Genomic DNA, 12,076 nt, shown 5'->3' with positions numbered 1-12,076 from the left:
GTCTCCCTTTTTTCTTGTAAGATGAGCAAATTATATATGAAAGTCACTGAGACACAATGAAAATTGAAGCTTCTATTGCCATTTTTCAGAGCTAAACCACTCTGTCAGGCTGTATCTTCTCAGAACACCTCTGAGAGAGAGAAACAGTCCCTTGTAGACAGAGCTATTCTGATTAATTTTTTTTTTAAAAAGACATACCTCAGAACTTAATGTGGTCTCATTCCAGAACCTTACAACTGAGTCTCCCTTTTGAGTGCACTACAGAGCTGCTGACTGCCTCATGCAGGTAAGTGCTGGAGACCCAAGTATTGAAAAGTCTGTGGGTATGTCTACACAGGGATAAAAAACACATAGCTGGCCCAGGTCAGCTGAGTTGGGCTCATGGGGTTTGAGCTTTGGGGCTGAAAAAAAAATCACTGTGTAGACATTTGGGCTCTAACCTGAGCCCGAACATCTACTCAGTGATTTTTAGCCCCACAGCCAGAGCCCAAATCAGCTGACCCAGGCCAGCCATGCTGTGGGTCTTTAGTCCCTGGGACGACGTACCCGGTGACAACCAGATGTAGGGGTTAAATGCTTTTTGTCTGGTAAGAGGCATGCAGATTTCTTGAATACAAAATGCTACCACTTCCAAAGTTCTGGATCACATCACATTCTTAACAGCAAGATAAATACAGTTGCAATTGTGGAGTAGTGGCGAGAGTAAGTTGTCAGAGGAGGACATGGGAGATCTGCATACAAGCCATGTCATTTCTGGAGGGGATTTCTACATCTACTTCTCACTTAAAGTTTTGAAAACTGCACCTCTGCGTATGTGTATCACCACATCATCATTATGCCTATTTCTATTTTTAGATGTCAGTAAAATTCAAATGATCAGCTGCCCATGAGGTTTAGCTCATTCCTAACAAACAGTATTGCTGTGCTTTTTATTCTATATAACAAGTCAAGGAAAGAGAATTCTAACATACATAGTAGCATGGCTGTCTGAACCACAACTCCAAATCTGAAAAGTAAAGTTAAGATCCAGATCCGGATGAGTCTTCACTCTCGTACTAAAACGAACCTAAAACTGGAATCCCAAACCTGAACACAAAGCTTGGAAAAGTTGGGATCAAAATCCACAGTTTGGACTCGTGGGTTGCTGTTATTACTTGGGTAGTGCCTGAAGTGTGATAGAGAATTTATAGAAATGTAAGAGAGAAATGGCCTTGGTCCTAAAGGGCTTTCAATGTAAAACCCAGATCCTGCAATGAGCTCCATGAGGGCAGGCCCCTGAACTGAGTTCCACTGATGGCAAGTGGGGCTCCTTGATAGCTCTGGGATTGGCTCATTGCAGAGCCAGCATCTAAGTTAAGGTGTTCAGTGGTGTCGTTCTGTTCAAGTCAATTGAGCTATGCTGATTTACCCAGCGGAGGATCTGGGCCAACATTGCAAACAGGTGGCTCAGAGGAAGGGCAGAGAAAAGGAAGAATCAGGATTACAATTAAGATAAGATTGCTTGTTATTAGACATATGTAAAAGGTATTTTAAAACACAATTACCTATATAAAGCGTTAATTATTTCACGCTCACACATGCCTATTTATCGATATAAAAAATCCAGTGTAATAGATGCCCACGCTTGGACTCCCGCTTCCAGCACATGAACAGAACTCCCACATCTAACAAGTTCTAAGAGTGGACTTCTGTCCCTCCTCCCATGTACACACCCAAGCAGGTAGCTGTGCCCCTGTTGAATGGGTGGCAGCAGCCCGCTGGCTGTCAATTTCTTTCCCACCCTCCCTGTAGCAGAGCACCCAGTAACTGCTGCTCCTTCGGCTGTCATTTCAGATCAGCCTAGAGCTGATGAACTCAGATTTCCCTGGGGTTTACCCTCAGGAATCATATTTATCTGCCTCAAATTCTGTCAATTTAAAAAAGTTTTTAGGAAAGTTGATGCTGTGCTCTATATGGCAGTTGGTGTCACACTCAGCCTTAGGTCATTTTTTCCTACTTACTTCTATTGATATTTGAACCCAACAATTACTCCGTGTGTCTCTTTCAGAGCTGTCAGTTCAGCATCAGACTGTCATGAGTCTGAACTCTGTTCCCCCGGTGCCTGCCTGCAAAGCCCTACAATTGACAGGCTTCCTGTGGTGCGCGTATGTGACTGGCACAGAACCCTGCCAGGAATTTTCTGCCTCCAAATCACTGAGTGATTTCACCCCGAGGCGTTTTAAGGCACATTTCCCCTCACATCCCAAGGCGATGGGAAATATTGGGTCCCAAAGCTTCCAGCTTTTTGCCAACGGAAGAGGAGAGCAGCAATGCAGATCATCATCACAGGAGTGGGCACCAGCAACAATGGTCCTTTACCTAGGGTATGTCTACACTACGAAATTAGGTCGAATTTATAGAAGTCGGTTTTTTTGAAATCGGTTTTATATATTCGAGTGTGTGTGTCCCCACAGAAAATGCTCTAAGTGCATTAAGTGCATTAACTCGGCGGAGCGCTTCCACAGTACCGAGGCAAGCGTCGACTTCTGGAGCGTTGCACTGTGAGTAGCTATCCCACAGTTCCCGCAGTCTCCGCTGCCCATTGGAATTCTGGGTTGATATCCCAATGCCTGATGGGGCTAAAACATTGTCGCGGGTGGTTCTGGGTACATATCGTCAGGACCCCGTTCCCACCCTCCCTCCCCCCGTGAAAGCAAGGGCAGACAATCATTTCGCGCCTTTTTTGTCTGCTGCCAGCCAAAGATGTAAAGGATAGATGGAGTGGGTCAGAACAAGAAATAGACCAGATTTGTTTTGTACTCATTTTCCTCCTCCCCTGTCTAGATCACACTGCAGTCAGTCACAGAGAAGGCGCAGCGAGGTTAATCTAGCCATGTATCAATCAGAGGCCAGGCTAACCTCCTTGTTCCAATAACAACGATAACTTTGGTGCACCATTTCTTATTGGAACCCTCCGTGCAGTCCTGCCTGAAATACTCCTTGATGTACAGGCACACCCTTTGTTGATTTTAGCTCCCTGAAGCCAACCCTGTAAGCCGTGTCGTCAGTCGCCCCTCCCTCCGTCAGAGCAACGGCAGACAATCGTTCCGCGCCTTTTTTCTGTGCGGACACCATACCAAGGCAAGCATGGAGGCCACTGAGCTCATTTTGGCAATTAGGAGCACATCAACCACCACACACATTATCCAGCAGTATATGCAGCACCAGAACATGGCAACGCGATACCGGGTGAGGAGGCGATGTCAGCGCGGTCCCGTGAGTGATCAGGACATGGACACAGATTTCTCTGAAAGCATGGGCCCTGCCAATGCATGCATCATGGTGCTAATGGGGCAGGTTCATGCTGTGGAACGCCGATTCTGGGCTCGGGAAACAAGCACAGACTGGTGGGATCGCATAGTGTTGCAGGTCTGGGACGATTCCCAGTGGCTGCGAAACTTTCGCATGCGTAAGGGCACTTTCATGGAACTTTGTGACTTGCTTTCCCCTGCCCTGAAGCGCATGAATACCAGGATGAGAGCAGCCCTCACAGTTGAGAAGCGAGTGGCGATAGCCCTGTGGAAGCTTGCAACGCCAGACAGCTACCGGTCAGTTGGGAATCAATTTGGAGTGGGCAAATCTACTGTGGGGGCTGCTGTGATGCAAGTAGCTCACGCAATCAAAGATCTGCTGATATCAAGGGTAGTGACCCTGGGAAATGTGCAGGTCATAGGGGATGGCTTTGCTGCAATGGGATTCCCTAACTGTGGTGGGGCTATAGACGGAACCCATATCCCTATCTTGGCACCAGAGCACCAAGCCGGCGAGTACATAAACCGCAAGGGGTACTTTTCGATAGTGCTGCAAGCTCTGGTGGATCACAAGGGACGTTTCACCAACATCAGCGTGGGATGGCCGGGAAAGGTGCATGACGCTCGCATCTTCAGGAACTCTGGTCTGTTTCAAAAGCTGCAGGAAGGGACTTTCTTCCCAGACCAGAAAATAACTGTTGGGGATGTTGAAATGCCTATATGTATCCTTGGGGACCCAGCCTACCCCTTAATGCCATGGCTCATGAAGCCGTACACAGGCAGCCTGGACAGTGGTCAGGAGCTGTTCAACTACAGGCTGAGCAAGTGCAGAATGGTGGTAGAATGTGCATTTGGACGTTTAAAGGCGCGCTGGCGCAGTTTACTGACTCGCTTAGACCTCAGCTAAACCAATATTCCCACTGTTATTACTGCTTGCTGTGTGCTCCACAATATCTGTGAGAGTAAGGGGGAGACGTTTATGGCGGGGTGGGAGGTTGAGGCAAATCGCCTAGCTGCTGGTTACGCGCAGCCAGACACCAGGGCGGTTAGAAGAGCACAGGAGGGTGCGGTACGCATCAGAGAAGCTTTGAAAACCAGTTTCATGACTGGCCAGGCTACAGTGTGAAAGTTCTGTTTGTTTCTCCTTGATGAAACCCCCCGCCCCTTGGTTCACTCTACTTCCCTGTAAGCTAACCACCCTCCCCTCCTCCCTTTAATCACCGCTTGCAGAGGCAATAAAGTCATTGCTGCTTCACAGTCATGCATTCGTTATTCATTCATCACACAAATAGGGAGATGACTACCAAGGTATCCCAGGAGGGGTGGTGGAGGAGGGAAGGAAAATGCCACACAGCACTTTAAGCACAGCTCTTTAAAAGTTTACAACTTTAAAATTTATTGAATGACAGCCTTCTTTTTTTTGGGCAATCCTCTGTTGTGGAGTGGCTGGTTGGCCGGAGGCCCCCCCACCGCGTTCTTGGGCGTCTGGGTGTGGAGGCTATGGAACTTGGGGAGGAGGGCGGTTGGTTACAGAGGGGCAGCAGTGGCAGTCTGTGCTCCAGCTGCCTTTGCTGCAGCTCAACCATACACTGGAGCATTCTGGTTTGGTCCTGCAGCAGCCTCAGCATTGAATCCTGCCTCCTCTCATCACGCTGCCGCCACATTTGAGCTTCAGCCCTGTCTTCAGCCCGCCACTTACTCTCTTCAGCCCGCCACTTACTCTCTTCAGCCCGCCACCTCTCCTCCCGGTCATTTTGTGCTTTCCTGCACTCTGACATTATTTGCCTCCACGCATTCGTCTGTGCTCTGTCAGTGTGGGAGGACAGCATGAGCTCGGAGAACATTTCATCGCGAGTGCGTTTTTTTTTCTTTCTAAGCTTCACTAGCCTCTGGGAAGGAGAAGATCCTGTGATCATTGAAACACATGCAGCTGGTGGAGAAAAAAAAAGGGACAGCGGTATTTAAAAAGACACATTTTATAAAACAGTGGCTACACTCTTTCAGGGTAAACCTTGCTGTTAACATTACATACATAGCACATGTGCTTTCGTTACAAGGTCGCATTTTGCCTCCTCCCACCGCGTGACTACCCCCTCAACCTTCCCCCCTCCCTGTGGCTAACAGCGGGGAACATTTCTGTTCAGCCACAGGCAAACAGCCCAGCAGGAATGGGCTATACTGAGTGTCCCTGAAGAAAAGCACCCTATTTCAACCAGGTGACCATGAATTATATCTCACTCTCCTGAGGATAACACAGAGAGAGAAAGAACGGATTTTGGTTGAATGCCAGCAAACATACACTGCAATGCTTTGTTCTACAGTGATTCCCGAGTATGTGTTACTGGCCTGGAGTGATAAAGTGTCCTACCATGAAGGACGAAATAGGGCTGCCCTCCCCAGAAACCTTTTGCAAAGGCTTTAGGACTACATCTAGGAGAACCGCAAATGCCAGGGCAAAGTAATCCTTTCACATGCTTGCTTTTAAACCATGTATAGCATTTTAAAAGGTACTCTCACCAGAGGTCCCTTCTCCGCCTGCTGGGTCCAGGAGGCAGCCTTGGGTGGGTTCGGGGGGTACTGGCTCCAGGTCTAGGGTGAGAAACAGTTCCTGGCTGTCGGGAAAACCGGTTTCTCCGCTTGCTTGCTGTGAGCTATCTACAACCTCCTCCTCATCTTCTTCGTCCCCAAAACCTGCTTCCGTATTGCCTCCATCTCCATTGAAGGAGTCAAACAACACGGCTGGGGTAGTGGTGGCTGAACCCCCTAAAATGGCATGCAGCTCATCATAGAAGCGGCATGTTTGGGGCTCTGACCCAGAGCGGCTGTTCGCCTCTCTGGTTTTCTGGTAGGCTTGCCTCAGCTCCTTCAGTTTCACGCGGCACTGCTTCGGGTCCCTGTTATGGCCTCTGTCCTTCATGCCCTGGGAGATTTTCACAAAGGTTTTGGCATTTCGAAAACTGGAACGGAGTTCTGATAGCACGGATTCCTCTCCCCAAACAGCGATCAGATCCCGTACCTCCCGTTCGGTCCATGCTGGAGCTCTTTTGCGATTCTGGGACTCCATCATGGTCACCTGTGCTGATGAGCTCTGCATGGTCACCTGCAGCTTGCCACGGTGGCCAAACAGGAAATGAGATTCAAAAGTTCGCGGTTCTTTTCCTGTCTACCTGGCCAGTGCATCTGAGTTGAGAGTGCTGTCCAGAGCGGTCAGAATGGAGCACTCTGGGATAGCTCCCGGAGGCCAATACCATCAAATTGTGTCCACAGTACCCCAAATTCGAGCTGGGAACGTCGATTTAAGCGCTAATCCACTTGTCAGGGGTGGAGTAAGGAAATCGATTTTAAGAGCCCTTTAAGTCGAAATAAAGGGCTTCACTGTGTGGACGGGTGCAGGTTTAAATCGATTTAACGTTGCTAAATTCGACCTAAAGTCCTAGTGTAGACCAGGGCCTAGTCTCAGATCTCTAGTACGTGGTCCCTGTCTCCTCCTTACAGGGCTTCTTTGCTGGCCAAACTGCAGGCTATATTCAGATGCTGCCTTACAAATATCTTAACCCACAGTACCTGGGCAATAGATAGCAACTCTGCAACCACAAAAAAACAAGGTAGAGAGACATGGACATTTCTTCTGTTCAATACAAGTCAGAGGAAATGACATGACACTTCCTCAGAACAGGGAGGGGGCTTGAAGCTCAGAGATGCTGATGCTTACGCACAGGAGCGACTGTTCAGCCAGCACTTTGCCACCTCTGAGCTTTGGCACCTTTGAACACTGGTTCTTCTGTAATTTCAGACGTATTTGCTTTGATACCTCCAAATATCGCTGCCTTGGTATACTAGCATCTAGCTGCTCGCTATCTCTAGGCCTCAGAGCATTTGTGTATTGGCAGAAAAGAGCAAACCAAACATACCAGTTGTGTTTGGTGCTTATTCTAGGTATCCAGGAGCAGTGTACACAATGAAAACTTCTGCCACTCAAACAGTCACAAATGCCATGCTGTATATTGGTTACCCTTAAACACATACAGTAGAACCTCAGAGTTACAAACACCAGAGTTACAAACTGACTTGTCAATCACACACCTCCCTGGAAATGGAAGTGCTAAATCAGGCAGCAGCAGAGACACCCCCCCCCAAAAAAAGCAAATACTGTACAGTACTGTGTTAAATATAAACTACTAAAAAAATAAAGGGAACGTTTTTAAAAAAGATTTGACGAAGTGAGGAAACTGTTTCTGTGTTTCAGAGTAACAGCCATGAAATGAGCTGTAGCTCACGAAAGCTCATGCTCAAATAAATTGGTTAGTCTCTAAGGTGCCACAAGTACTCCTTTTCTTTTTGTTTCTGTGTTTGTTTCATTTAAATTAAGATGGTTAAAAGCAGCATTTTTCTTCTGCATAGTGACGTTTCAAAACTGTATTAAGTCAATATTCAGTTGTAAACTTTTGAAAGAACAACCATAGAGTTTTGTTCAGAGTTACAATCAACCTTCGTTCCAGAGGTGTTTGTGATTGTGAGGTTCTTCTGTATTTGACAATGGGCTCTTCTATCTAGCAGACACAGTGGTTGGAAGTTGAAGCTAGACAAATTCAGACTGGAAATAAAGCATACATTTTTAAATGTGAGTGTAATTAACCACTGGGGGAAAAAAAACTACCAATAATTGTGGAGGACTCAGTTTCAGAGAACCTAAAGCCAGAAGGGACCATTAGATCATCTAGTCTGACCTCCCATGTATTGCAGGCCATTAAATATTATCCAGATATCCCTGTATTCATAGATTCTAAGGCCAGAAGGGACCATTGTGATCATCTAGTCTGGCCTCCTGTACAATGCAGGCCACTGAACTTCCCCAAAATGATTCTCCATCTCTAGCAATTTTTAAATCAAAAATGGTTTATAAAAAAAAAAAAGGATGCTCTAGCTCAAAGAGGAATTATTTGGACTGGTCATCCTACTATGTGTACATTTTACTGCCTGATGTAAATGCAGGCTAATCATCACGACCACTAGGGACTGTGCTGCCTAGCTGCAGTAAACTTTGGTACCACAAGATGGCAGAAATTTAGCTTTGTTATACAGCAGGTCAGATGATTGCAGTGGTCCATTCTGACCTTTGAATCTACCCAAAGTGAGCTGAAGGTAATAATCCTAATGTTTTTTCTGAGACACATTTAATATTCCTCTCATGGTGGAGGAGTGAAATCAAAGCACACTAGAAATACTGTGTATTAAACAGCAGCTAATGGGCTGGGAGACTGTTTTGTGCGACACTTAAAAGGACATTAGAAAAAAAAGGAAAGGAAAATCTTTCTACACTAATGAAAGGTTAAAATCCTGTAGCCTACCACTCTGAATTATTTTTAAATGTAAACTATGGGTTGGATTTAACAAAACAACAATGCAAAAATACCAATACCAATCTTCAAACTCTGCTCCCCTATCTGGGGTGTAACAGCAAGAGCTCCAGGACCAGAGGAGAGTTATCACCCTCCCTTTTTCAAGCATTGGGCCCTAAACAATGAAGTGAGTGTCAGTGTTAACAGGACCACACTGCTGGCATTTTCTCCCAGATGGAACACATATAAGATTGAAGCTATCCAAATTTAGAATGAGAGATGCAACATGCATTTCTTTGCCCAGTATTTCAAAGGAATGTGAAATATAAATTCCAGGCTCTGAGCTGACTTGTCAAATCTTTCTTCATGCTTTATATGGTGTATCTTCTTCTTTTGTTTGAAAATTTTAGTTGGTCCAATATTAATTGTGCTAAGGTATCATGTGATTAGTTCCCTATAAATGCATGGGATGATAGATACTAATAAATAAAGCAGGGGGAAAATGCCACAAACATAAAAAGGAATAAGAAGAGGGTCTATAAATACAGTAGGAGCAAGAGAAAGATGAAGGAAAGTGTAGGTCTACTACTTAGCAGGGAAGGAGAGATAACAACAGATGACATCAAGAAGGCTAGGGTATTTAATGCCTATTTTGCTTCAACTTTTTTTAGTGAAGACTAATTGTGACTAGATGTTTAACAAAATATTAAAAATAAGGGATAAGGAAAACAAGCCAGAATAGGGAAAGACCAGGATCAATAATATTTCAATAATTTACATGTATTCAAGTTAGCAAGGCCTCATGAAATTCACTCCAGGGTACTTAAGAAACTAGCTGAAGCAATCTTGGAACCATTAGCAATTACCTTCAAGAACTCATGGGAACAGGTGAGGTGCCCGAGGACTGGAGAAAGGTACTATGTTTTTCTCTCTTTAAAAAAGTGGGGGAAAGGGGTGCCTAGAAATTATACACCAGTCAGCCAAACTTCAGTTCCTGAAAAGAAACTGGAACAAATTATCAAACAATTTGCAAGCACATAGAGGACACTAAAGTTATAAGTAACTGTCAGGAACAAATCATGCCAAGCCAATTTAATTTCCTGCTTTGACCGGGTTACTAGCTTGGGGCATAGGAGAAGAAGCAATAGATATGATTCACCTTGATTTCAGTAAGGTTTTTGACACAGTCCCACATGATATCCTCATAAACAAACTAGGGAAATGTGGTCTAGATGAGATTACTACCTGCAGGAGTACTATTTAATATTTTCATTAATGACTTGGATAATGGAGTGGAGAATATGTTTGTAAAGTTTGCAGGTGACAAGCACATGGGAAGAGTTGCAAGTACTGTGGAGGACAGAATTCAAAATAGAACATAAGAATCATAGAAATCGTAGGACTGGAAGGGACCTCAAGAAGTCTTCTAGTCCAATCCCCTGCACTCAATTCAGGACTATATATTACAACTCTCCAGAGATAGCAACTATAGAAAAGCTGTTGAAAAACTCTTGGCAAATGGTGATATGCAGGGGGAAAAAAAGACAAAAGACTCTAAACACCATACTGGCAATGGTAGACGCTGAAGCTGAACTAGAGAACTCAGAAACCTGACCAGTAATCCAAAAACTAATAAGAGGGGACTTCTTGGAGTCACCAGGAATGAACAGCTGAACAGTAACTGTAATGTTATACAGAAAATAGTATGAAGTTTACTTTAATTGGGATGATCAACTGGGGTGATCAATGTGCCCTGTATTTTAAAACATACAGTAAATAAAGAATAATAAGAGGGGGGATTTCAAGGCTGGAGGAGATTGGAGAAAATAGAGCGGGGAAGGGAAGGAACCTTTAGGAGTTGTGGGTAATTTCCACCCCTCCCCAGTAACTCAAATGATCAGATGGCAATCTATCCCTAAGGGGCGAGGGTCACAGTCCCATAGGTGGAGAATGTACCTTCTTTGAAGTGCAAGAGAAACAGTCCAAGTGCTTATGGGGAGAAAACAAGGGTTTAAGATTCAGCAAAGCAAAGTCGTTTGGGGACTGTTTTACAAATTATGTTGGTATTTCATTTGTGGATTTAGAGTAAGGGGAATGCAGAAAAGGGGAAGGAACTGGAGAGGTGGGGGGGGGGGATTAATCAAGAAGTGGATATGGAAGTTTACAAAAACAGAAACCAAGGTATATTCAGGCACCAAACAGTGAATGCAATGTAATTAGAAATGAGAGAAATTGGCAACACAAGGGTATATGTCAAACAGCTAAAGAATCACAATCATTTCAGGTTTTTCCAATAAGCTAAATAAATAGTTACTCTCAGTGTCTCTTCTTTTCAAATAACATCTTTGACCGTCAAAGGGCTAAATGAGGTCATCAAAAGGAAAAAAGCCCTGGTAGAATTTAAAAAAAAACCACTCTCAGTTATTCTACTTCAAGAAACTATTTTTCACATCGGACAAATTATGGGCATGAAAGATAACTCGTTAACAGACGTATTCTGCTTCAGTTAAAGAAAAGAGGAGTGGGCAAAATATTTGCTAAATATGTCCTTCTTCAGATTAAAGATAATCTAAGGACAAGGAGGGATGATTTATATTGTTAAAGGCCACAACCACTGGGTTATTAACAACGGTGGGCTCAGTGTATCTCCAAACCAAAAAACTTTATGTAAGGACTTCGTAAGGTGGTCACAGCTGTCCCTCCATCCTTCTGGGAGGGAGTCCACTTCCCCTCACTACAAGGCCTCAGGGAGGGCATAGTTCAGGGAGATTTAGCACAGGGGTCTCTGCCACTCAGCGGGGTAGAGAAGTAATGTCTGTAAGTCCCAGCCCTCAGGCAGAGCGAGGCAGTATGCAATTAAGAGGCTCTGGCCTGTAGCCAGGACAGCAGTAAAGTCTTCAAGCCCAGGCCCTCAAGCAGGCCAGGCAGCAAAGTCAGGAGGCTCTGGCCTGGAGTCAGGACAGAGCAATAAAGAGTCCATACACCCGGATTCCTCAGACAGGGCAGGACAGCAAAGTCTATAAACCTAGGCCCTTAGACAGGGCAACACAGCAAACAGTTGGGGGTCCTGGCTCTGGTGGACCACCAACAAACGCAGTCCTCTTGGCCTATGGTGGGGTGGCTGCCACTGCCACCCCAGGGGTGAAGTGACAGGGGTAGGGGGATGAGGGCTCACCCAACTCCACTGCATGGGTCAGTGGGGAAATCTGGCTGCAACACGCTGGCCGGCTGTCAGTCAGCAACACAGCCAATCTATATTCAGCTCCCCTGGGCTACTTCCTACACTCCCGTTCAAGGGGGGTTACCTGGGTCCCTGGTTCATCATCCATCTCATTGGGATAAACAGCTAACGGCAGCCCCAGCAACTCCTTGGTGTCTGGTGACTGGTAGCTCTGGCAGTTCTTCCACATCTCAGGCACTGCAGCAGTTGCTCTCGGGTTCGAGCTC

At 45.5% G+C, this 12,076-nt stretch overlaps 1 protein-coding gene across 1 annotated transcript; it reads right to left on the bottom strand.

Annotated features, from left to right (window-relative positions):
- Positions 1-4,678: 4,678 nt before the first annotated feature.
- On the bottom strand, positions 4,679-6,738 carry LOC140906106 (uncharacterized). Its single transcript, XM_073329614.2, has 2 exons — positions 5,808-6,738; positions 4,679-5,220 (listed from the first exon to the last, which is right to left on the bottom strand). Exons 1-2 carry the CDS (start codon positions 6,382-6,384, stop codon positions 4,679-4,681), a joined length of 1,119 nt encoding a protein of 372 aa, XP_073185715.1. The 5' UTR covers positions 6,385-6,738.
- Between the last annotated feature and the right edge of the window lie 5,338 nt (positions 6,739-12,076).

The sequence above is a fragment of the Lepidochelys kempii genome, chromosome 2 (genome assembly GCF_965140285.1).
Source record: "Lepidochelys kempii isolate rLepKem1 chromosome 2, rLepKem1.hap1, whole genome shotgun sequence".
Lineage (NCBI taxonomy): Eukaryota > Metazoa > Chordata > Testudines > Cheloniidae > Lepidochelys > Lepidochelys kempii.
Note: the sequence above shows the minus strand (reverse complement) of the source record. Positions and strands in the feature narration are given on the sequence as shown.